Source organism: Rana temporaria, chromosome 4 (genome assembly GCF_905171775.1).
Source record: "Rana temporaria chromosome 4, aRanTem1.1, whole genome shotgun sequence".
In the NCBI taxonomy this organism is placed as follows: domain Eukaryota; kingdom Metazoa; phylum Chordata; class Amphibia; order Anura; family Ranidae; genus Rana; species Rana temporaria.
Genome location: NC_053492.1, coordinates 468,491,524 through 468,519,321, shown reverse-complemented (window position 1 = coordinate 468,519,321; position 27,798 = coordinate 468,491,524). Strand labels below are relative to the sequence as shown.

At 45.6% G+C, this 27,798-nt stretch overlaps 1 protein-coding gene across 1 annotated transcript in view; it reads right to left on the bottom strand.

The window, feature by feature from the left end:
* LOC120938077 (epoxide hydrolase 1-like) overlaps positions 1 to 27,798 on the bottom strand; it is a 46,555-nt gene that overhangs the window by 2,168 nt on the left and 16,589 nt on the right. Inside the window, exons 2-8 of the mRNA XM_040351763.1 lie at positions 25,063 to 25,279; positions 21,829 to 22,009; positions 17,721 to 17,948; positions 14,929 to 15,058; positions 9,384 to 9,598; positions 8,552 to 8,660; positions 1,183 to 1,308 (exon numbers count right to left, since the gene is read on the bottom strand). Coding sequence (XP_040207697.1) covers positions 1,183 to 1,308; positions 8,552 to 8,660; positions 9,384 to 9,598; positions 14,929 to 15,058; positions 17,721 to 17,948; positions 21,829 to 22,009; positions 25,063 to 25,279 — 1,206 coding nt within the window. The remainder of the gene's footprint in view (positions 1 to 1,182; positions 1,309 to 8,551; positions 8,661 to 9,383; positions 9,599 to 14,928; positions 15,059 to 17,720; positions 17,949 to 21,828; positions 22,010 to 25,062; positions 25,280 to 27,798) is intronic.

Here is a 27,798-nt window from a genome sequence, read left to right as displayed (position 1 = left end):
GTGAGGCATGTAATGGCACAGTGAGGCATGTAATGGCACACTGAGGCATGTTGATGGCACAGTGAGGCATGTTGAGGCATGTTGATGGCACAGTGAGGCATGTAATGGCACAGTGAGGCATGTAATGGCACAGTGAGGCATGTTGATGGCGCAGTGAGGCATGTAATGGCACAGTGAGGCATGTAATGGCACAGTGAGGCATGTAATGAAACAGTGAGGCATGTAATGAAACAGTGAGGCATGTAATGAAACAGTGAGGCATGTTGATGGCGCAGTGAGGCATGTTGATGGCGCAGTGAGGCATGTTGATGGCGCAGTGAGGCATGGGATGGCACAGTGAGGCATGGGATGGCACAGTGAGGCATGTTGATGGCACAGTGAGGCATGTTGAGGCATGTTGATGGCGCAGTGAGGCATGTTGATGGCACAGTGAGGCATGTAATGGCACAGTGAGGCATGTTGATGGCACAGTGAGATTTGAAAAAAAGCATAATAAAAAAATAATAAAGCATAAAATAAAGCATGTTCCTGTCAGCGGTTGTTCCTGTCAGCGCTTGTTTCCGGCTACCCCTCAGCTTCCAGACAGACTAGTAGGAAGGGGGTCATCTTATACGGTGAGTATATCCAAAAAACAAAATTTTAGCTGGAAAATTAGGGGGTCGCCTTATACGCCGGCAAATACGGTAATAACTAACTAATAATAACTTAACTATTACTAAATATTAAATTATAGGTATTGGAATCTCCTTTCGAATTTGGCTGTTTACTTCTACTTTCAATGAAGATGGTAAAAAATAGACATATGTAATTCGTTTAGTTTCAAATTCGTTTTTTTAACAAATTTCGACAAATTAATATCCGAATTAACCAAAACCTGTTTAACAAATTTTGCCGAATATTTTTAAATTTGTAAATTTGTGAATTTGTAAAAAAAATGTATTTGTAAATTTGTGAATTTGTAAATTGAATGCATCAAGGTAAAAAAAACACCCTTTAATGCAGGAGTCGGGTCTTCCAACTTTGATAACAAAGAAATATGTGGGCAGAGGCTCCGCAATGGGGGGCAAAGAGGATAGAGAAGGAAAGGATGTGGGGTAGGAGAGGAGGAAGAATGTCGGGGATACCCCAGTCAGAGCCCTAGGACCCCAGAACTTGCTCCAATCACATATATTCCATACTCACTTGGTGTCCGGGGTGCTGTTATAATTCCGTGGGAAGTTCTCCTTGTAGAACCTCATGGAAGACGCGATTGATCCAGTGATCCAGTAGATCATCACATTGGTCAGGAGATCATCAAGGGAGAATTTCCTAAAGACAATTAGAAACATGTTAGTGATTGGCTACTGGTGTGTCATTGTATGTTTTTTTAAACAAGCCATTGCTGACATGCATGTGCTACTGAATGAAGTTCAGCACATAGTTGCCAAGGAATCTTCTTGATCCTGGAAATATGCCCTTCCCCCATATCTTTGAGGTAAGTCCTTGGCAATTTTTTAGTTGACGAATACATCAACAGGTTGAGTTGACAGAAGGTCTATCACAGCCATTGTCAACCAGGGTTCCTCCAGAGGTTCCTTGAGCTGTGGCCAATTGATCTTCTATTTGATGGTGCCTGCCTAGCTCCAGAACTAATGCCACTTGGTAGAGCCAGCTGTATGACATCAAAGATCTTTTTAGCTGTCTAAAAGTGTGGCATTCTGACCACCGCAGTGTACATTCTTCCCACTGACCACCAATGTCCAATGTAAGGAACATTCTTCCCACTGATCACCAATGTAAGGAACATTCTTCCCCCCCACCACCAATGTAAGGAACATTCTTCTCACTGATCACCAATGTAAGGGACATTCTTCCCAATTTTGTTTATTAAAAGTCTTGCAAACAAAAAGCATAAAATCACTATAAGATATACATAAATATACACATATTTACATAAATGAAAATAAATATAGCAAATCTGCTCTCAAACAAAAGACTTTACAGCAAAGCAAAAATCATGTAATCACCAGGAAAGTAAATCTTAATACAACTCACACCACTACACCAGACAAACCTGCAAGGTCAAGAAACAAACCCGCACCCATTATGCATGCAGCCCTTCTAAGAAACGTCCAACACCATACATCCACCTATTTCTACCTCAATTACCCGCCGGCGCGTTACCATATCGGTTTCAAAAAGTACCGCAACTCCGCTGCAGGGCTCAGCCGCAAGAGACCAAAAGGAGGGACCGCATCTCCACTCCCTTTTTGCCAGGTGGACATCGGCCAAAGTATGGAGCCAGGTCTCTTGCAAAAATAAAATCTCGGCATCAAACTCACTGAGCAAAAATAAGGCCATATCACAAGCTCTTGCAGATTTAATGCTGGCGACATTAATGGTCGCCACCTTTATCGGAGGGGGAACTGCCATCAGGATGATTGGGGTAGTCGTTTCTTGACCTTCACCACACTCTCATCACCAGAAACCGCTCTCTTCAAACAACGTGACTCATCCATAGATGAAAAAGAAGAAGACAAAGACATCTTTTCACCTGACAACACATTAAAGGTGTTACCAAGGGGAACCCCTCCTGGATCCGACTCTGAGGAAGAGACGACCGGTTTTCTTGTCTTTCTCTTCATTTTTTTCCTCCTCCTGATCTTCTCCCACCCCTCCTCATCCGAATCCCCATCAATGGAATGTGAAACATGGGGTACGGACACCCTTCCATCAGCCCCACCCCCATCCAGCACCCCCACACTCCCCTGACCACGCTTGCGCTGCCGAGGGGCAGGGACTGGAGGCTGAGTGGGAAGATCCGCTAAACCTGCCCCCCCAGCAGCCTCCGCCAGTCTGGAGGATCTACGAATAGATGGATTAGGGACAGGAGGGACAGATTTAGGGACCACATCACCAGGGGGAACAGAAACAGATGTCACAGACACAGAAGGGACAGACTCAGGGACCACATCACTAAGGGGAACAGAAACAGATGTCACAGACACAGGAGGGACAGACTCAGGGACCACATCACTAGGGGGAACAGAAACAGATGTCACAGACACAGGAGGGACAGACTCAGGGACCACATCACTAGGGGGAACAGAAACAGATGCCACAGACACAGGAGGGACAACAAGAGTTTCAGTGGCCTCATCCTCCTTATCCAGCCTCAGCAGCTCAGCCTCCAACCCTGGCAGGTTATGTAATGCCTCCGGGCATTGACTGTAGGGGTGACCAAGTTTTTGGCACAAATTGCACCGAATATCGGTACAGTCTTTAGCCAAATGGCCAAGCTCCTGGCACAAAGAACATTTCTTGCGGGTGCAGGTGGAGGCAAAATGGCCCTTGTCACCACATTTATTGCACACCTTAGGCTGACCCTGGTAAAAAATGGTCAGCCTGTCCCTCCCCAGAAAGGCTGAACAGGGCAGATGTTGAACAACATTTCCCTGCACCCCCAATTTTAGTGACACTGTCCAGGCCCCTGTCCATATCCCATGCTGATCAAGGACCTTCCGCAGTGGAGCGAGGACTTCACCATAGCGGCGTAACCATACTACCAAATCAGCCTCTGGGATGGATTCGTTACGCACAAGGATCGTCACTGATTTTATTAGAGGCTGCCTGGAAACCACCTTTGGCATCCAACCATTCCACTGCGGAAGGTCCCTGCGCCCCCTAAAACGTTCCCAAAATAAATCCAGACCCTCAGGTTTTACAAAGGATAAATCAAATTCCCAACTCCCAATGGGACAAATCAAAGCAAAAATGTCTGCGACTTTGAACCCCATTTCCAGGATCAACTCTGCCACCCTCCCCCTTACTGGTGGGGTCCCCTCCCCCTCCCACTTCAGCTGGACCACATTTCTCCGCTTATACCCACCAACCATCCCCCCACTAAACCCCCCCAAATTGTGACCACCAACATTTGCACCATTCCCCCCACCCTCCTTGGTGCGACCCCCCAAAACTGAGGCGTAGCTCCCAGCAGATAAACCATTGGTTTGTTTTGAACCATCTGACACATTTGCAGCAGATATCGATTGCACAGATTTGGTCTGAACAATCGGCGAGTCTTTCCTCTGCTGAGCAGGGGGAGGAATGTCATTTTTATTTTTCCCAGCAGTATTAACCCCTTCACCACCCACCACATCCATTGTTTTATCATTACTGTCATTTTTAGAACTTGCTGGAATATTCACAGTTCCTGCAGTCTTCCCAGCAGTGTCAGTTCCCACTGCTGTGCTTGTAGAAGCTTCAGCTGGTCGGTTCTCTTCTGTCAGGACAGGGTTGTCATCAGAGGATAGTGCAGGCTGGTCTGACACTGCAGCAGGTGAAACCTCCATTGCTTCTTCCACTGCACATGGTGCAATATGCTGATCCCCTCCCCCACCACAGGGAGGCTCAGGTGAGGCAATCTCATTGCTAGTAACAGGCATACCTTGTACAGAGGAACTACAGGTCCCAGCAGAAACTCCAGGCAGCGCTTTGCACAAGGCCTTCCCTTTCTGCTCCTCAGTCAGGACACCGTCCACCACAGCAGGTTGGGCAGACATGTTGGAAGGCAGTGAGGTGTGCTGAGATTTCTCCACCTGTACTGGCTTGGCTTCAGGGACTTCTGTAAAAGCAAGCTTGTTTGCTCTCAGGGGTGACTCCATCTCCTGGATACATTTCAGGGTGCCATGCTCACTCTCAACCCCCTGGCTGGTTGCCATCGGCGATTCCAAGCCCTGACATGGAGGAAGAGGTGCAGAGGCAGATGGGCCCGCGTCATCCATTATCTGAGGCTGGTCCCTGGAAACTGCTGTCTGGCTGGCAAATCTCCTCTCATTATCAAACTTTTCTCCACTTTTATCTTTCAGCTTTTCCAATAATAAAGATTGTTCCTTTACCTTTTCCTCCAATTCCTGCAACTCAGGCTTCATGGCCAAACGATTTTTACTCCAGGCCTGGAAGTACTTGATTTTGAAAGATTTGTGTTCAGCCTTCAAAATTTTAAGTTTTTCTTCAGCTCTTCCAATCGCCCTAAAACGATCAATGCTCTTCTGACTGAAGACATTTGCATCCACAGCAGGGCCTGGATCTACAGACAGATCCTCCACCTCCTCCTCACTAGGCCCCGTATCATCAGGGGGATCCGTCCCGGGGCCTCCCCCAGGATCAGGCATTATTCCTGGGCCAAGCTAGCAGGCAAGGCCCAGGCTTGGAAAAGGTTGGATCTCTCAGAGAGCTCCTTGGGTGTGTCCTCCTCCTTCTTCCCACTGATCACCAATGTAAGGGACATTCTTCTCACTGATCACCAATGTAAGGATCATTCTTCCCACTGATTACCAATGTAAGGAACATTCTTCCCACTGATCACCAATGTAAGGGACATTCTTCTCACTGATCACCAATATAAAGAACATTCTCACTGATCACCAATGTAAGGAACATTCTTCCCACTGATCACCAATGTAAGGGACATTCTTCTCACTGATCACCAATGTAAGGGACATTCTTCCCACTGATCACCAATGTAAGGGACATTCTTCTCACTGATCACCAATGTAAGGGACATTCTTCCCACTGATCACCAATGTAAGGAACATTCTTCTCACTGATCACCAATGTAAGGAACATTCTTCTCACTGATCACCAATGTAAGGGACATTCTTTCCACTGATCACCAATGTAAGGAACATTCTTCCCACTGACCACCAATGTAAGGACCATTCTTCCCACTGATCACCAATGTAAGAGACATTCTTCCCACTGATCACCAATGTAAGGGGCATTCTTCCCACTGATCACCAATGTAAGGGACATTCTTCCCACTGATCACCAATGTAAGGGACATTCTTCTCACTGATCACCAATGTAAGGGACATTCTTCCCACTGATCACCAATGTAAGGGACATTCTTCCCACTGATCACCAATGTAAGGAACATTCTTCCCACTGACCACCAATGTAAGGACCATTCTTCCCACTGATCACCAATGTAAGAGACATTCTTCCCACTGATCACCAATGTAAGGGGCATTCTTCCCACTGATCACCAATGTAAGGGACATTCTTCCCACTGATCACCAATGTAAGGGACATTCTTCTCACTGATCACCAATGTAAGGGACATTCTTCCCACTGATCACCAATGTAAGGGACATTCTTCCCACTGATCACCAATGTAAGGGACATTCTTCCCACTGATCTCCAATCTAAGGAGCATTCTTCCCACTGATCACCAATGTAAGAGACATTCTTCCCACTGATCACCAATGTAAGGGGCATTCTTCCCACTGATCACCAATGTAAGGGACATTCTTCCCACTGATCACCAATGTAAGGGACATTCTTCTCACTGATCACCAATGTAAGGGACATTCTTCCCACTGATCACCAATGTAAGGGACATTCTTCCCACTGATCACCAATGTAAGGAACATTCTTCCCACTGACCACCAATGTAAGGACCATTCTTCCCACTGATCACCAATGTAAGAGACATTCTTCCCACTGATCACCAATGTAAGGGGCATTCTTCCCACTGATCACCAATGTAAGGGACATTCTTCCCACTGATCACCAATGTAAGGGACATTCTTCTCACTGATCACCAATGTAAGGGACATTCTTCCCACTGATCACCAATGTAAGGGACATTCTTCCCACTGATCACCAATGTAAGGGACATTCTTCCCACTGATCTCCAATCTAAGGAGCATTCTTCCCACTGATCACCAATGTAAGAGACATTCTTCCCACTGATCACCAATGTAAGGGGCATTCTTCCCACTGATCACCAATGTAAGGAACATTCTTCCCACTGATCACCAATGTAAGGAACATTCTTCCCACTGATCACCAATGTAAGGAACATTCTTCCCACTGATCACCAATGTAAGGAACATTCTTCCCACTGATCACCAATGTAAGGAGCATTCTTCTCACTGATCACCAATGTAAGGAGCATTCTTCTCACTGATCACCAATGTAAGGGACATTCTTCTCACTGATCACCAATGTAAGGGACATTCTTCCCACTGATCACCAATGTAAGGGACATTCTTCTCACTGATCACCAATGTAAGGGACATTCTTCTCACTGATCACCAATGTAAGGAACATTCTTCTCACTGATCACCAATGTAAGGGACATTCTTCTCACTGATCACCAATGTAAGGAGCATTCTTCTCACTGATCACCAATGTAAGGGACATTCTTCTCACTGATCACCAATGTAAGGAACATTCTTCCCACTGATCACCAATGTAAGGAGCATTCTTCTCACTGATCACCAATGTAAGGGACATTCTTCTCACTGATCACCAATGTAAGGGACATTCTTCCCATTGATCACCAATGTAAGGGACATTCTTCCCACTGATCACCAATGTAAGGGACATTCTTCTCACTGATCACCAATGTAAGGGACATTCTTCTCACTGATCACCAATGTAAGGAACATTCTTCCCACTGATCACCAATGTAAGGGACATTCTTCCCACTGATCACCAATGTAAGGGACATTCTTCTCACTGATCACCAATGTAAGGAACATTCTTCCCACTGATCATTAATGTAAGGAACATTCTTCTCACTGATCACCAATGTAAGGAGCATTCTTCCCACTGATCACCAATGTAAGGGACATTCTTCCCACTGATCACCAATGTAAGGGACATTCTTCCCACTGATCACCAATGTAAGGAACATTCTTCTCACTGATCACCAATGTAAGGGACATTCTTCCCACTGATCATTAATGTAAGGGACATTCTTCCCACTGATCACCAATGTAAGGGACATTCTTCCCACTGATCATTAATGTAAGGAACATTCTTCTCACTGATCACCAATGTAAGGAGCATTCTTCCCACTGATCACCAATCTAAGGAGCATTCTTCCCACTGATCACCAATGTAAGGAGCATTCTTCCCACTGATCACCAATCTAAGGAGCATTCTTCCCACTGATCACCAATGTAAGGGACATTCTTCCCACTGATCACCAATGTAAGGGACATTCTTCCCACTGATCACCAATGTAAGGAACATTCTTCTCACTGATCACCAATGTAAGGAACATTCTTCCCACTGATCACCAATGTAAGGAACATTCTTCCCACTGATCATTAATGTAAGGGACATTCTTCCCACTGATCACCAATGTAAGGAACATTCTTCCCACTGATCATTAATGTAAGGGACATTCTTCCCACTGATCACCAATGTAAGGAACATTCTTCCCACTGATCATTAATGTAAGGGACATTCTTCCCACTGACCCCCAATGTAAGGAACATTCTTCTCACTGATCACCAATGTAAGGGACATTTGACCCACTGACCTCCAATGATTAGATTTTAGCAAGGTTTCTTCACACCTGAAAATTATTTCAATGGTTCCTCTGGGCTAAAAAGGTTGAGCAAGATTAGACTATCAACTTATCTGAATGTGGACAATTGTTTGATGCTATTTTATGTTGTAAGAGTTCCTCTTTTCAGTTTCAGTTGCTAAATGAAAGACCAATGAGCACCACACTATAAGTGACAATTTCCGGTGGTGACATGTTGTCGCTCACCTGTTCAGGCCACCATCTTCTAGATCACGAAACTCATTGTTTGTCCAAGTAGAAAACTTCTCCAGAATGTAGGCTGCAAGTCCAGCTGGAGAGTCGTTCAGAGCAGAACCTGTAGGAGAATAGAGTCCTGTGAGAAGCAGAAGTGGCCCCTGACGGGGACAGGAAACAGAAGTGGCCCCTGAAGGGGACAGGAAACAGAATTGGGCCCTGAAGGGGGCATCTAACACAGTGGCATTAGATGAACAGAACGTAGAAGAGGAATCTAGTTAAAAAAAACTTCAATGATCTAATTTCCTTGTGAAGACATAAGGCCCATACACACGATCTGACTTTTTGACAACAACAGTCCGACGGACTTGTTTGATCGGACAATCCAAGCGTGTGGATGCTCCATCGGACAATTGTTTTCGCTTTTTCATCGGACAAATGTTCGCTGCGAATGCTCTCAAACTTTTCGGCAACAAATGTCCTATGTCAGCTAATCTGATCGTGTGTCTACACAAGTCCAAAGTACAAACACGCATGCTCAGAACCAATGCTAATCATAAGACAACATAAGCTAAAGTTGCCCAAAGGGTGGCACCAAAGAGCAGAAAAAACACGTAGTATGTCTATTATGTCACTACGTTCGTGTTTGTTGGCTGAAAATGTTCTGCCGTGTGTATGCAGAACAAGTTCACGGGCAACACCCATTCGGACCAAAATCCACGGAAAAGTCTGATGGAAGTCCGATCGTGTGTATGAGGTTTTAGACTGATTGTTCAGTAAACATTCACACTTCTGCTGTTCCCAGGGATTGGGAATGGTTATTGCAGCTTTCGGCAATTCTTACCAACAGTGTCTGGTTTGGTGGCCTGTATGTGGAGGTACCCACTCTCCAGGAGAATGGCAAACACGTTCTTCTCCATGTATGGATATATACGCCTTGCGTCTTCCCGCGTTAAACCCACCAGCCAGGGAGCGTAGCGGCCAATAATCAGGGATTTCAGCCTCCCTAGTCCTCCAGATGGGAGAACCAAGAAATTGAGGTGGAGGCCTTTCACTGACCTGGAGGAAAATACACATACATTATATGGAGTGATTGAGGGAGCAGAGAACAATGTATTTCATTGAGACTGGACCCATGCTTTGACAGAAGCACTGAAGTATTTCACAATATTCATTGATTGCTGTGATATTCTGTGGGTTGCTTAGCCTCTGCGATCCTCTCAAGGGCGACATTTATATCTTCTGGGCCCTGGGGTAAAAGACAAGCAGGATCCAGTAATATCATTTTAATAATAACCCTCTATCGAAACAAGCATCTCAAGTGTAACTACAGCCACTTATTCTTTAGTTCTTTATATCTGGTTTCCCATTAAGAGACATTCCTCTGCCTCGAATTGCGAGTAATGCGGTTAATGAGCGTTTTGCAATACGAGCATTGCATTTTAAAAAATCGTGACTCGGTTTGCGAGTGTTGTCTCGCAAAACGAGCACGATTCAGGTCAAAGTGGTGTGCAGTACCGTTTTTGGCCTGAGGTGGGGAAGGCGCCGGAGCCGAACAGAGCCAAACGTCGCCGATCGCAGCTGATCGGCGCCGTTCGGAAATGCACGGAAAGGCCGAGGACAGCACGGGAACAAAGTCTTTCCGAGGTTTGCCGAGGTCAGCCGAAGTGTCCTCTGGCCTTTTCGGGCGGTTCCGAGGCTCTCCGGCGCCCCCCCCCCCCGCCTCTGGCCGCATGCGGTATTGCATGCCATTGAAGTCAATGTGGAACAAATTATTTTCGTTTCCATTGACTTCAATGGGGAAACTTGCTTTGATATGCGAGTACTATGGATTACAAACCTACTCCTGGAACAGATTATGCTCATAATCTGAGGTTCCACTGTATATGAAAAGAGAAAAAAATCCTTAACATTCAACTAAGGGGGACTTTATTTCCCTGTAGGAGGAAATTCCACCTCTGCTACACTTCACTACTGGCAGGTACATGTCTCCTCTTACGTCAGTACCATGGTGTTGGAAACTTGCCATGGTACAAAGGGCCCACCAGCCACTCTCAGACACTGGGAGCCTGAACCTTCCCAGGTCATCCTTGGTTGTCTATTCTTTCGTTGACGCCAAAGACATCTCCCTTTTCTCAACATCAGCTTCCATGATCACACAGGGGGCCGGATTCAGATACCTGAGCGTATCTGTCCGGCCGGCGTAACGTATCTCTGATATGTTACGCCGCTCTAACTTTGGGCGCCAGTTCTTTATTCAGAAAGAACTTTCGCCCTTAGTTACGGCGGCGTAACGTATGTGTTGCGGCGTAAGGCCGCGTAATTCAAATGGGGATGTAGGGGGCGTGTTTTATTTAAATTTGGCTTGACCCCGCGTATTTGACGTTTTTTTTTTTTTAGATTAGGTGCGTAAATTGGGGCAGGCTGGTAGGGGCACCATTGTATTACTTTGCCCGTGGGGCCCATGATACTGTTAAAATGGCCCTGTCGACCTCCCACCTTCAGCCCCCTATTTGAAGGATGAGTCAGGCCTCGTACACACGACCGAGTTTCTCGGCAAAAACCAGCAAGAAACTTGCTGTTTTTTTTTTTTTCCGAGGAAACCGGTCGTGTGTACACTTTTCGACGAGGAAACTGTCGAGGATCTCGTCGAGCCAAAAAGAGAGCATATTTTCTTTTTCCTCAACGGCAATGGAGAAATTTGGCTCGCCGAGATCCTCGACAGCCTAACAAGGAACTCGACTAGCAAAACGATGTGCTTCATAGTAGCTAAAATCAAATTTTTCATTCAAAAAGTTATTTAATACAACAGGGACGTACATCCAACATTAAACCTTAAGCAGTTCCTCATCAAAGACAACAGGTGCCCCCCACAATCTATTCCACTATCAATATGCTCCTTACTTGGAGGAGACATTGTTCTCCCCTGCCCTAGCTGAGATTAGCCCCACTCCCCCAAAGGGGAGCCAAAGTCCATAAGTCTCACATTTATATATGTGGTCTAGTACCTCAACAAATAGAGATCCTCAAGGGTGTCCTAAACTGTGAAACCAACCCCAAACTTCTCCCGGACCTCCTCTATATATCCAATCTTGATATACTGAGTGACAAATGTATTCCCATTAGACATGTGCAATTCGTTTTGTTCCGAATTCGTTTTTTAACGAATATCCAAATTAACGAAAACCCGTTTAACAAATTTTTCTGAATATTCGTAAATTCGAATATTCGAAAACTCGTACATTTGTAAATTTATAAATTCGCACATTTGTAAATTCGTACATTCGCACATTCGTAAACTCGTACATTCGTAAATGCTTAAATTCGTAAACTTGTACATTCGTAAATGCTTAAATTCGTAAATTAGTACATTCGTACATTCGTAAATTCGTACATTCGTAAATGCTTAAATTCGTAAATTTGTAAATTCGGAAATCTGAAATAATAATTAACTAAGAATAACTTAACTATTACTAACTATTAAATTATAGGTATTGGAATTTCCTTTCAAATTTGGCTGTTAGTGAACGTAACGAATACAAATTTACAAATTGTTTTCTGAAATAACGAATGCCATATCTAAACGAATGGAACATAATGAATTCATAATAATAAATAACAATAATAATAATAAAGACTTTTTTAGTATTAATTTGTTCTGTTCCATTTGTTTAGATGCGGAATTTGTTTTTTCAGGTAATTCGTAACTTCGGATAAATTTGTTACGTTCACTAACAGCCAAATTTGAAAGGAAATTCCAATACCTATAATTTAATAGTTAGTAATAGTTAAAGTGGAGTTCCAGCCGTTTTATGTTTATTAAAAGTCAGCAGTTATAAAAAGTGTAGCTGTTGACTTTTAATAAACATACACTCACCTGCTCCACTGTCGCTCCTCTCCCTCCCCTCTCCATCGCCTCCATTCACATTGTGGGACCACGGCCGTGACAGCTTTCGGCTTCACGGCCGGGCACTCACTATGCATGCGCGAGTCATGCTGCGCTCTATGAGTGGACAAGCGATCTCCTGGGACCTGTCACGTGTCCCAGGAGATCGCCTAAAGGGAGGGGCCGCCTAAGACGAGAAGAGGACTCGCCTATGCGGCCCCTGGGCGGAAGGAGGAAATGGGACAGGAAGTCCCACTCCTCCTGAAGCCCCCCCCCAAAAAAAAATGACATGCCAAATGTGGCATGTATGGGGCCGAGGAGTGCTTAAAGCGGAAGTTATTATTAGTTAGTAATTATTTCAGATTTTAGAATTTTAGGATCTTCGAATTTACAAATTTACGAATGACAAATGTACGAATTTACTAATTTATGAATGTACTTATCTAGGAATGTACACATTTACGAATGTACAAATTTAGGAATGTAGGAATGTACACATTTAGGAATGTAGGAATGTACAAATTTACCAATGTACGAATTTACCAATGTACAAATTTACCAGTGTACGAATTTACGAATGTACAAATTTACGAATGAACAAATTTACCAATGTACGAATTTACAATGTACAAATTTAGGAATGTAGGAATGTACAAATTTAGGAATGTACAAATTTAGGAATGTACGAATGTACAAATTTACGAATGTACGAATGTACAAATTTACGAATGTACGAATTTACAAATGTACGAATGTACAAATTTACGAATGTACGAATTTACAAATGTACGAATGTACGAATTTACGAATGTACGAATTTACGAATTTACGAATGTACGAATTTAGGAATGTACGAATTTAGGAATGTACGAATTTAGGAATGTAGGAATGTACAAATTTAGGAATGTACAAATTTAGGAATGTACGAATGTACAAATTTACGAATATACGAATTTACCAATGTACGAATTTACGAATGTACGAATTTACGAATGTACGAATTTACCAATGTACGAATTTACGAATGTACAAATTTACGAATGTACGAATTTACGAATGTACAAATTTACGAATGTACAAATTTACGAATGTACGAATTTACGAATGTACGAATTTAGGAATGTACGAATTTAGGAATGTACGAATTTAGGAATGTACAAATTTACGAATGTACGAATGTACAAATTTACGTATGTACAAATTTAGGAATGTACGAATTTAGGAATGTACGAATTTAGGAATGTACGAATTTACGAATGTACGAATTTACGAATGTACGAATTTAGGAATGTACAAATTTACGAATGTACAAATTTAGGAATGTACGAATGCACAAATTTACGAATATACGAATTTACGAATGTACGAATTTACGAATGTACGAATTTACGAATGTACGAATTTACGAATGTACGAATTTACGAATGTACGAATGTACAAATTTACGAATGTACAAATTTACGAATGTACAAATTTACGAATGTACGAATTTACAATGTACGAATTTACAATGTACGAATTTACAATGTACGAATTTACAATGTACGAATTTACAATGTACGAATTTAGGAATGTACAAATTTAGGAATGTACAAATTTACCAATGTACGAATTTACGAATTTATGAATGAACAAATTTACCAATGTATGAATTTACAATGTACAAATTTAGGAATTGCGATCATAATGAGTGAAAAACGAGAAAAAAAACACGAATGAAATGAAAATGAACACATTTTTTTGGCAGTGCACATGTCTAATTCCCATAGTAATACCAAGGAGAAGACCATCCCTTTAAGAACCATACATGCAGGGCCGGATTCCAGACAAGGCCAACAAGGCCAGGCCTCGGGGCGGCAGTGGGTGCAGGGGCGGCACTGTGGCTGAGAGAGGAAAGGACACTTTCACCACTTTCACTCTCATTTCGGGAGCTCCCCCCCCCTGTCATGTCACGGATGGTGAGAGGAGAGAAAACTGAGGGAAGAGGAGGTGAGCACCCCCCCGCTTCTCAATGCAATTTTCAGCAGCAGCACCCCCCCCCCGCCTCTCAATGTCAGCCCCCCCCCTGCTTCTCAGTGTCCTGCCAAAAAGTCCCTCGGCGGATAATGTCCCCCCTGTACTACGGGGGTGGCATTGAAGGACCTGGCCTTGGGGTGGAAAAGGGAGTAAATCCGGGCCTGCATACATGCAACATTATAAACTCGACAAAGGATCTATTGCTTCCATGCTTTATTTAAAAAAAAGTTTTGGTTAGCATTTCTATATTTCTTGTGACAGACAATGGATAAGCTTGGGCTTTTTTTCCCCCGAAAAAGTACTGTTATTAATACTGTGTGCTTGGCTGGAATATACAGTGGTGCAAGCTGTTGTACCGGCACTCATATAATACAATTTTTTTAGGGCTTTGTAGCGTTTGGCCACAGACATCAATGTGAGTATCTGACCTTATACCCCTGGTGGTGTCGGTGATAACCTTATACATACAAAACCTCATACTACTCACTCCGGCTTCATCTGAGACAGAAGAGTGGTAATTCTGCTGCCCCAATCTCCTCCTTGTAGGTAAAACTCCTTGAACCCCAGTCGAAGCATCAATTTGTAAAATATCCGGGCCGCAGCAAAGGCCGTGAATCCTGTTTTACGGAGAAAACGAATTTCATGAAATGAACCAACAGAGGAACCTCTGTGCAGACAAGCAACTCATATTCTCAGACCACCAGGCACAGCTGCAGCACTCCTCTCACTATATCAGTGGTTCTCAACCTGGGGGTCGGGACCCCCTTGGGGGTCAAATGAGGATTTGCCAGGGGTCCCCAAAACCTGGGCTGTTCCTGAAGCCTGTGGCCGCCCACTCAGCCTCTTCACAGCCGCCTTTTCAGTTCACGGCATAGCTGGGAGGCAGGGACTAGAGGTCAGCTGACTGGTGAGGAATGTGAAGTGGGAGGGGCTGGAGAAGACCCTATCTCCTGATTTCAGCATAGGTGTCACTGCTACGAGACACCACACAGTTGGAGACACAGTGAGTAACACTACCTGTGATTAGAGTTGCCTTTAAAAGCCCCCACTACAGTTCTCAGATCAGCAGATGACCTTGATCAAGAGCTCCTTAGTTGGCTTATCCCCAACTCCCCGCCAGCACTGCCACTGAATCCCAACTCCCTGCCAGCACTGCCACTGAATCCCAACTCCCCACCAGCACTGCCACTGATCCCAACTCCCCACCAGCACTGCCACTGATCCCAACTTCTTGCCAGCACTGCCACTGAATCCCAACTCCCCGCCAGCACTGCCACTGATCCCAACTCCCTGCCAGCACTGCCACTGAATCCCAACTCCCCGCCAGCACTGCCACTGATCCCAACTTCCCGCCAGCACTGCCACTGATCCCATACTGCCCACCAGGGAGTAAGAGAAGGAATACAAATAGAGAATACATGGAAGGGAGAGGAAAAGAGGGGGAGGAACAAAGAAAAAGGGAGAGAAAGAATAAGAGAAAGAACAAGAAAGAAGTCTAGAGAGGGATGGGGATAAGAAACAAGAAATTAGGATAGAGAGAGATAAAAGGGAAAGAAAGGAGAACAAAAAGAAAGGGTGGTACATCCTAAAATGTACTATAAGGGGTTCTGATATTGTACGAGTGGAAGGGACTCAGGGAGCACTAAATGTCCATGGGTTAGGGGTGCAAATTACTTGTCTTACTTTGGGTGCCGACAACCCACGATAGGAAAATAATTTTACCATTAGGGGTCCCAACAACTTTGGAAATTTTATCAAGGGGTCACGGCACTAGACAGGTTGGGAACCACTGCACTATTCTGACTTCTTTGTAAAAGGAAAATGTAGCGCTAAAAAATTTGAGTAAGCAATATTCAAATAATCAAATGTTGCTATACACATGAAGGTAGGTCACAAGGTGTGAAAACATAACATATATAAATATAACTCATCTATGGAAGATTATGGGAAATGTCCAGATTAATGAACCAATCCCAATCCATGTAGTGAACACATTTCCTATTGGAAAATCCGATCGTCTGTAGCAATTCCGACGCGCAAAATTCCAAAGCATGCTCGGAAACAATTTAATGCATGCTCGGAATCATTGAACTTAATTTTAGCGTTGTACGTCACAGCGTTCTTGACGGACGAAAGTTCAGAGAACTTTTGTGTGACCGTGTCTACGCAAGCCAAGCTTGAGCGGAATTCCGTCAGAAAAACCATCCAAGGTTTTTCAGACGGAAAATCCGATCGTGTGTACGCGGCATTAGGGATCATTCAGACTATGCATTGCGTTAATGTATGTTCATTACTGCAGTGCGATAGTGTGCATTACGGCAGCCCATTTATTTTGAATGCACCTTAAAGCGGAGTTCCACCTAAAAATGGAACTTCCGCTTAACCCACTCCTCGCCCCCTTACATGCCACATTTGGCATGTCATTTTTTTTGGGGGGGGGGGGTGGGGGCTTCAGGAGAAGGGGACTTCCTGTCCCACTTCCTCCTTCCGCCGAGGGGCTGGAAAGGCGATTAGCTTAATCGCCTTTTCACAGCCCCTCCCTGTAGGCGAGCACCTGTCCAAACGGACGGCGCCGCTCGCACATGCGCACTGCCGCTTGCGCATGCGCAGTGGGTGCCCAGCCGTGAAGCCGAAAGCTGTCACTGCCGGGTGCCCACACTAAGAATGAAGACGCCGGCCGGCGAGGGGGGGCGAGGAGCGGAGCCCCGGCCGGCGCGTCGCTGGAGCCGTGGAGCAGGTAAGTGTCTGTTTATTAAAAGCCAGCAACTACACTTTTTGTAGCTGCTGACTTTTAATAAACTTAAAAAAAGGGTGGAAAACCCCTTTAACACACTAGGAAATGAGGACAGACCGATCTTTTTTTTTTTTAACGCAACCTAGCATATGTGTTGTGGTGATGTGCAGATGTTGCTGTAAAATTGCATTGGGATGCCATTCCAAGAAAGCGGCACCACAACACAACGCACCCTGGATCACGTGTTAGTGTAAGTTGTGATAATGCGGTAAAATTCTGATTTTACCATGTGTTATCACAGCGCAGATGTTACTAGAACAGGAATAGAGGAGCAATCTACCACTGTGGACACCTGTTGGTGTTTTCAGTGGCGCCCCAATGCACCGCCACAAATGCGCCAATGAAACCATTCTATACTTTATAAACCTAGAAACCAAATCCAAAATTGCCTTTAGATACACTTTAATAACCTCACATATCCACCCAATTATGACAAAAGCCATGCACCGTCCATTGCGCCCTGTTTCCTTTTCCCCACCTCTCACCTTTCTTGTGTGATGCCTCTGAGAAGCCATACCCTGGGATAGATGGACAGATGACTTCAAAAACAACATTGGGGTCCAAGCCGTGCTTCCCGGGGTCTGTCAGGAGCGGGATTATGTGATAAAACTCATATACGGATCCTGGCCAACCATGGACCATCAGCACTGGGCGAACCTTCTGCCTGGAGGACAGCTGTGGGGGCTTCACATGGATGAAGTGCACCTCCAGACCTGCAGGTGGAAGGATGATATCGGTGAGTATACTACATATGTGTATTTGTATGAGTATACCTCCAGACCTGCGGAGAAAATGGTGGTTCATTACAGTGGTGAATAGAATTTCTCTGTGTTGGGAGGACCCATCAAAGGATGAAATGTCCTTCCAGATGTGCGGGAGGATTGGAAGGACAATTCATTATATTGGTGAAAATACTACCGTATTTTCCGGCGTATAAGACGACTTTTTAACCCCTTAAAATCTTCTTAAAAGTCGGGGGTCGTCTTATACACCGGTAACCTAACATCTTACCTTATCCCAGAATCGCGGCCGTACGATTTTTCAAAAGCCACGCCTCCGACGTCTTCTGTTCCGTGATAGGCGGAAACACTCAGCTTCCCAGGAGGCACTGTGTTCAGTGTCCGCCTATCACAGAGGCCCTCTCGTCCTGTGTTTATATTTTCCGGCTATCACGGAGGCCCTCTCGTCCTCGGAACGAGAGGGCCTCCGTGATAGGCGAACACTGAACACAGTGCCTCCTGGGAAGCTGAATGTTCCGCCTATCACGGAACAGAAGATGTCGAAGGCGCGGCTTTTGAAAAATCGTACGGCCGCGATTCTGGTAAGGTAAGATGTTCGGTTACACGGCCGCGATTCGCATGGGATAAGGTAAGGGCACGGTCTGGTCATGTAATGGGGCACGGTCTGGTCATGTAATGGGGCACGGTCTGGTCATGTAATGGGGCACAGTCTGGTCATGTAATGGGGCAGGTCTGGTCATGTAATGGGGCACGGTCTGGTCATGTAATGGGGCACAGTCTGACATGTAATGGGGCACGGTCTGGTCATGTAATGGGGCACAGTCTGGCATTTATTGGGGCACAGTCTGGTCATGTAATGGGGCACAGTCTGGTCATGTAATGGGGCAGGTCTGGCATGTAATGGGGCAGGTCTGGCATGTAATGGGGCACAGTCTGGTCATGTAATGGGGCACGGTCTGGTCATGTAATGGGGCATGGTCTGGTCATGTAATGGGGCAGGTCTGGTCATGTAATGGGGCACAGTCTGGTCATGTAATGGGGCAGGTCTGGTCATGTAATGGGGCACAGTCTGACATGTAATGGGGCACGGTCTGGTCATGTAATGGGGCATGGTCTGGTCATGTAATGGGGCACGGTCTGGTCATGTAATGGGGCATGGTCTGGTCATGTAATGGGGCACGGTCTGGTCATGTAATGGGGCACGGTCTGGTCATGTAATGGGGCACGGTCTGGTCATGTAATGAGGCACAGTCTGGCATTTAATGGGGCACAGTCTGGCATGTAATGGGGCACAGTCTGGCATGTAATGGGGCACAGTCTGGCATGTAATGGGGCACAGTCTGGCATGTAGTGGCATAGTCTGGCATGTAATGGTGGCACCGTGAGGCGAGGCATGACTAGTAGGAAAGGGGGTAGTCTTATACGGTGAGTATATCCCAAAACCAACATTTTGGCTGGAAAATTAGGGGGTCGTCTTATACGCCGGCAAATACGGTACTTCTCTACCGGATGAACCCATCAGTGTATAAACGTACCTCCAGACCTGCAGGAAGAACAATGGCTAACTATAATGGTGAATAGACTTCGTCTGTGCTAGGAAGACCCATTAACCACTTAAGACCCGGACCATTATGCAGGTTAAGGACCTTGCCCCTTTTCGCGATTCCGCACTGCGTCGCTTTAACCACTTAAGACCCGGATCTTTAGGCAGGTAAAGGACCCGGACAGTTTTTGCGATTCGGCACTGCGCCGCTTTAACTGACAATTGCGCGGTCGTGCGACGTGGCTCCCAAACAAAATTGGCGTCCTTTTTTCCCCACAAATAGAGCCTTCTTTTGGTGGTATTTGATCACCTCTGCTGTTTTTATTTTTTGCGCTATAAACAAAAATAGAGCGACAATTTTGAAAAAAATTGCAATATTTTTTACTTTTTGCTATAATAAATATCCCCCAAAATATATATATAAAAAAAAAAAATTTCCCTCAGTTTAGGCCGATACGTATTGTTCTACATATTTTTGGTACAAAAAATCACAATAAGCGTTTATCGATTGGTTTGCGCAAAATTTATAGCGCTTACAAAATAGGGGATAGTTTTATTAGCATTTTTATTATTTTTTTTTTACTAGTAATGGCGGCGATCAGCGATTTTTTTCTTGACTGCGACATTATGGCGGACAGATCGGACACTTTTGACACATTTTTTGGGACCATTGTCATTTTCACAGCAAAAAGTGCTATAAAAATGCACTGATTACGGTGAAAATGACAATTGCTGTTTAGAAGTTAACCACAAGGGAGCGCTGTAGGAGTTAAGTGTGACTAACTGTAGGGGGGAGTGCCTGGACGTGTGACGTCATTGATCGTCTTTCCCTATATCAGGGAACACAAGATCAATGACACTGCCACATCGAAGAACAGGGAAGGTGTGTTTACACTCACCTCTCCCCGTTCTTCAGCTCCGGTGACCGATCGCGTGACACCGGCGGCGATCGGGTCCACGACCCCACAGCTGGGCTTAAAGAGACACGTACAAGTACGTGATTGTGCCCAGTCGTGCCATTCAGCCGACGTATATCGGCGTAAAGGGGTCCTTAAGTGGTTAAAACACACATAAATCACAGCAAGTTTTGTTTTTATCTAATAGCTAGATTCAGGTAGATGTGTGTATCTTTGAGGCGGAGTAGCGTATCGTATTTACGCTACGCCACCGTAAATCAGAGAGGCAAGTGCTGTATTCACAAAGCACTTGCCTCCTAACTTACGGCGGCGTAGCGTAAATGGGGCCGGCGTAAGCGCGCCTAATTCAAATGATGATGAGGGGGGCGTGTTTTATTTAAATTAATGGTGACCCCGCGTATTTTACGTTTTTTACGAACGGCGCATGCGCCGTTTGTGAAAGAATCCCAGTGTGCATGCTCGAAATCCCGCCGCAAATCGTCATTGCTTTCGACGTGAACGTAAATGACGTCCAGCCCTATTGGCGAACGACTTACGCAAACGGCGTAAAAAATTCAAATTTCGAAGCGGGAACGACGTCCATACTTAACATTGGCTGCGCCTCCTAATAGCAGGAGTAAGCTTACGCCAAAAAAGCCTAACGTAAACGACATAAATAAATTGCGCCGGGCGTGCGTGCGTACGTTTGTGAATCGGCGTATCTAGGTCATTTGCATATTCTACGCCGAAAACAACGGAAGCGCCCCTAGCGGCCAGCGTAAAATTGCACACAATTATACGCCGCCGTATTCAAGTTACGTCGGCGGAGGAAGCCTATTTTTTTAACGTATCTGCCTTTGAGAATCGGCGTAAAGATACGACGGCGCAGATTTGAAATTACGGCGTATCTTGTTGCTGAATCTAGCCCAAGGTGTGCTTTAACTGCAGACTTTCAGCTTTAATTTGAGGGAATTTACATTCAAATCAGGTGAACGGTGTAGGAATTACAACAGTTTGTATATGTGCCTCCCACTTTTTAAGGGACCAAAAGTAATGGGACTTTGTTGAGTATGGTGAATTTAGGCACTCACAGATAGCATCACTTCTCTGTTACCTCCCTCTGGCTTCTGGATGATTCTAGAGGAGGGGAGGGGAAGAGAGGTGGAGCTGTCTGAGGTGTCTCAGGGAGCCCTGACCAATCCCCATTTGGGATTGGCAGGCGGCAGGACTCCTTGATATACCCAGGGTCAGCCCAGCTGGGGAGGAGTTGTCGGGTGAAAGAGCTGGAGATGGAGTACTAGGCTACTCACGTTGATTCATATAGTTGACATATAAACTGACCCCAAGCCATTCGTTTCTCAATGTAAGGAAAATTGAAAAAGGTCTCTTTGGCCACCCAACTGTCCCGTTATACCTTCTATGGTGGTCTTATAATGAGGATATGTGTTGAGGATTTTCACTTGCTTCTTCCAGTCGAACTCGTTCCTCCAGTACGAAACGACTTTTTTCAGCTGGGTGGAGTTGAAACCGTAGTGGAATCTGGAGTCCTCCAGTGGTGAGTGGAACCGTGTGTGATCGAGACGTTCATGGAGGTCCTTAAAAAACAATCAGAACTGATTTCCCCTATTCTCCGACTTACACACAGACAAAAGATATAAAAAAAAAAACACAATTTATTGATAAATATCTTTTCACTTTGCCCCTCCTCTAAAGCTCCTCCCACCTTTGTACTTGCTAGCGCTGCTGCAGATACTCAGTGGGTAGGATGGAGTGAAGATGTCGCACCCCCCTGAAGATTGTACATATAGATTTCTAACAACTCACCTGGAGGAGGTACAGGCAAATTAGGGAGCCGCGGGGCCCCCGGGATTTGCGAGGCCTAAGGCGCTCGCCTAATTTGCCTAATTAGAGAGCCGCCTCTGCTCACAGGATGTGTACAAAATTCTGTAGACATAGTAGATCTATTTGTTATTCATTCATTGCCTTCAGAAGTCACCTAATTAGTAAATAGAGTCCACCTGTGTGTCATTTAATCTCAGTATAAATACAGCTGTTCTGTGAAGCCCTGAGAGGTTTGTTAGAGAACCTTAGTGAACAAACAGCATCATGAAGGCCAAGGAACACACCAGACAGGTCAGGGATAAAGTTGTGGAGAAGTATAAAGCAGGGTTAGGTTATAAAGGAATCTCCCAAGCTTTGAAGATCTCACGGAGCTTCTGTTCAATCCATCATCCGAAAATGGAAAGAGTATTGCACAACTGCAGACCTACCAAGACATGGCCGTCCACCTAAACTATTATTATTGTTTCGGATTTTTGAATTTTTGGGTTTTCAAACTTTCGGGTTTACGTTCTTATTTTCAGATTTTCGATCTTTTGAATTTCGAATTACTTAATTTTCATTTTCGGAAAAAATTGTTAACCACTTAACCCCCGGACCAATATGCAGCTAAATGCCCAGAGGAGTTTTTACAATTTGGCACTGCGCTGCTTTAACTGGTAATTGCGCGGTCATGCAATGTTTTACCGAAACGAAATTTGCGTCCTTTTCTTCCCACAAATAGAGCTTTCTTTTGGTGGTATTTGATCACCTCTGCGGTTTTTATTTTTTGCGCTATAAACAAAAATAGAGCGACAATTTTGAAAAAAATTCAATATTTTTTACTTTTTTCTATAATAAATATCCCCCAAAAATATATAAAAAAACTTTTTTTCCTCAGTTTAGGCCGATACGTATTCTACCTATTTTTGGTAAAAAAAAAAATCGCAATAATCGTTTATCGGTTGGTTTGCGCAAAGTTTATAGCGTTTACAAAATAGGGGATAGTTTTATTGCATTTTTATCAAAAAAAAAATTTTTTACTACTAATGGCGGCGATCAGCGATTTTTTTCGTGACTGCGACATTATGGCGGACACTTCGGACAATTTTGACACATTTTTGGGACCATTGTCATTTTCACAGCAAAAAATGCATTTAAATTGCATTCTTTATTGTGAAAATGACAGTTGCAGTTTGGGAGTTAACCACAGGCGGCGCTGTAGGAGTTATGTTTCACCTAGTGTGTGTTTACAACTGTAGGGGGGTGTGGCTGTAGGTCTGACGTCATCGATTGTGTCTCCCTATAAAAGGGATCACACGATCGATGCAGCCGCCATAGTGAAGCACGGGGAAGCCGTGTTTACATACGGCTCTCACCGTTCTTCAGCTCCGGGGAGCGATCGCGACGGAGCGGCTATAAACGAATAGAAACGACCGGCGCATGTACCGGGGGGGGGGGGGTCCCGATCTAGGCAGCGACGTGCGGGCACGTCGTTCTGCCTGTCCGTGCCATTCTGTGGACGTATAAGTACATGCGGCGGTCGTTAACCGAATGAACAAAAACAAAAACCTGTTTAATCGCTTAACGAATTTGTAAAATGTAGTTGAAAAACGAATTTGGAACGAAACTAATTGCACGTCTAGTTCCCTTCATCATTGATCTGTTGGATGTAACTGCTCACCGTGGTCTGTTGAATTTTCACCGACCTTGGTCTACTGGGTGTTCTCCCCCATCCTGGGGTGTTCCTACCCGCGGACCCGATCGCCGCCGTTGTCCCGCGATCGGTCACAGGAGCTGAAGAACGGGGAGAGGTGAGTGTAAACACACCTTCCCCGTTCTTCTCTGTGGCAGTTCTCTGCGCAAACCTGTTCCCTGGAACGACGATCAGTGACTTCACACGTCCAGCCACGCCCCCCTACAGTAAGAATCACTCCCTCAGGGCACACTTAACCCCTTAGCGCCCCCTAGTGGTTAACCCCTTCACTGCCATTGTCATTTTCACAGTAACCAGTGCATTTTTATAGCACTTTTCACTGTATAAATGACAATGGCCCCAAAAATATGTCAAAAGTGTCCGAAGTGTCCGCCATAATGTGGCAGTCACGAAAAAAATCACTGATCGCCGCCATTACTAGTAAAAAAAAAAATATTAATAAAAATGCCATAAAACTACCCCCTATTTTGTAAACGCTATAACTTTTGCGCAAACCAATCAATAAACGCTTATTGCGATTTTTTTTACCAAAAATAGGTAGAAGAATACGTATCGCCCTAAACTGAGGGAAAAACATTTTTTTTTATATATTTTTGGGGGATATTTATTATAGCAAAAAGGAAAAAATATTGAATTTTTTTCAAAATTGTCGCACTATTTTTGTTTATAGCGCAAAAAAATAAACGCAGAGGTTATCAAACACCACCAAAAGAAAGTTCTATTTGTGGGAAAAAAAGGACGCCAATTTTGTTTGGGAGCCACGTCCCAAACAAACGCACGACCGCGCAATTGTCAGTTAAAGCGACGCAGTGCTGAATCGCAAAAACTGTCCGGGTCCTTTAGCTGCCTAAAGGTCCGGGTCTTAAGTGGTTAAAGCGAGGCAGTGCCGAATTGCAAAACTGTCCGGGTCCTTTAGCTGCCATAAGGTCCGGGTCTTAAGTGGTTAAAGCGACGCAGTGTCGCATCGCCAAAAGGGACCAGGTGCTTTACCTGCATAATGGTCCGGGTCTTAAGCGGTTAAAGAGCTCCAATGACATACAGGCCATGTAATGCAGTCTCAGTATATACCACCATAAGACTTGTAGGTGATAAATGTTCGCCGCACATTGATACCTCAATATCAGCTTCGGAGGCCTCGATGATGAACGGCCTAATGCTGGTGTCCTCACTCAGTAAGTGGGGCCTCTCCCCCGGGCCCCACCATCCTTCTCCCAGCTCAAGGGACTTCACTTTCTTGCCATGCAGCTTCCAGCAGAGCAGTGCGCCCCCCACACCGACAGCAGCGGCCGGGACCAGAAGACTGCGAGGCCAGTGAGTGCTGAGGGCCTCCCTGCGGAGAGAGGAGAGCACACTAAGAATCCAACATTAAAAGACAGATTGCCCACCTCATCCGAAATAGGAGTCTGAACTGCCTACCTACACCCTCAACATAAAATAGGAGAACGAAGCATGTATGCACCAATCAACTCAAAGTCTAAAATATCATACCTCCCAACCGTCCCGGATTCTGCGGGATCCTCCCGCAATTCAAAGTGTGTCCCGGGGTCCCGCGGACTAGACAATATTCCCGCAAAACAGGGCCCCGGGCGCGACATTTGGTGGGGCGACATTCCGTGCCTCCATGTTTGGTTTGGGTTTCCTGCCGCCATGTTTGGTGTCCGGAGCCCTGTGATTGGGCGTATGGGGGTCATGTGCGGCGTAGGGCTGGCCTGTCTGCGATCGCCTCGAAGTCCCGCCTCCGCACATGACCGCTACACGCCCAATCACAGCGCGAGGTAAAATACGGAAGATGTAGGTGCAGTCATACACCATGGAGCGGGTTGCAGGCGGATGGCGCAGGCAGTGAGTCGGGACAGAGCGGTATTTGCACAGGTAACCCCCCCCCGCTCAACAACTTTGCTCCCCCCCCCGCTCAACAACTTTGATCCCCCCCCCCCCACCCCCGGTCAACAAGATGTCCCGCATTGGATTATTTAAATGTTGGGAGGTATGAAATATGACCTGCATTCCCTTAGAACTGGCACGTGGGACCGGGCTTTCTGGCCTCAGGTGCCAGGACAAGGGTTGGTCAGGGGGGGGGGGGGGGGGGGTCAGGGTGACCACGTGTCCCGGATTGCCCGGGACAGTCCCGCATTTTGCAGGTCTGTCCCGGGCACCTTCATTCCAGGACAATACAGTGTCCCAGAATGAAACTGACACAGCCACCCCCCAAAGCCAAACGAATGCCCCCAAAAAAGGCCGCCACATCACCGCTTTACTCACTGACGATACTTGTCCTGGCCGGGATTGCCTGGAAGAGCACAATCCCGCCCCCTGCTTGTGATTGGAGAAATCATAAATCCCGCTTCCTGGCCCAGATTCTCAAAGGGCTTACGACGGCGCAACGCAATGTACGCCATCGTAAGTCCTAATCTGGGCCGTCGTATCTATGCGACTGATTCTTAGAATCAGTTACGCATAGATATCCATTAGATCCGACCGGCGTAAGGCTCTTACGCTGTCGAATCTTAAATGTAATATTTTTTTTTGCCGCTAGGTGTCGCCCCCGTCGTTTTCCCCGTCGAGTATGCAAATTAGCTAGATACGCGAATTCCCGAACGTACGCGCGGTCGACGCAGTGAAGTTACAACGTTTACGTTAGGTTTGCGCGGCGTAAAGTTGCCCCTGCTATATGAGGGGCAACCAATGTTAAGTATGGCCGTTGTTCCCGCGACAAAATTTGTAAATTTACGTCGTTTGCGTAAGTCGTCCGTGAATGGGGCTGGATGCCATTTACGTTCACGTCGAAACCAATGACGTCCTTGCGACGTCATTAGGAGCAATGCACCCTGGGATATTTTTCGGACGGCGCATGCGCAGTACGTTCGGGGCAGGAACGCGCTAAATTTAAATGCTCCACGCCCCCTACCCGGCTAATTTGAATTAGGCGGGCTTGCGCCGGGTGATTTACGCTACGCCGCCGCAACTTTACAGGCAAGTTCTTTGTGAATAAAGCACTTGCCTGTAAAACTTGCGGCGGCGTAACGTAAATGAGATACGTTACGCCCGCAGAGTTTTACGCCCATCTACGAGAATCTGGGCCCTTGTGTCCAATCACTGTGCTGTGATACGTTACACCACAAGATGATTTTTGGGAAGGGGGGGGTGTCCCTGAATGGTAGTTTAGAAATGTGGTCACCCTAGGGGGCTGCCCTGGGCACTGCTTTATCATGTGAGGTGGGGGGGGGGGGCACCACAAGTAGATTGGTGGGAGTGGATTTGTGTTGAGAAGGGGAATTCGGGGGGAGGCAGGGGATAAGAGGGCAAATTTGGGGAGGTCTGCTAGGAGTGGTGATTTGGGGGAGCGGGGAATTTCTGTTGGGAGGGGGGATGTGGGGGGAAAAAACATTTGTACCAGGTAGGGGGGATTTTGGGGGGTTTGTGCTACAAAAGTAATATAGTTGAGGGGAATTTTTTCTTGTTGGGGGTTGTGCTAGTAAGGATGATTGGGGGATATTTGTGCTGGAAGGGGAGATAGAATTTGTGCTTAAAGGGGGAATTTGATGGGTTAATGACTTGTGTTAGAAGGTTATTTATTTTTTTGAGGGGTGGGGTTGTGCTGGGGGCATATGGGGAGAGAGAAGGTTTGAGCTGGGTGGGGGGCAAAGGAAGGGGGATTTAAGCAGGGGGGGGGGGATTTGTACTGGGAGGAAGGGGAATTTATGCCTAAGGGGCGAGCATACAGATAAGTGCTTGATTTTTTTCAGGGGGGGGGGGGAGTTTGCTGGCACATAACGCTCATACATCTTGGGGGGGGGGCTCAGTTTGGTATATGTGCCCTGGGCACTAGATGACCTTGTGTCGGCACTG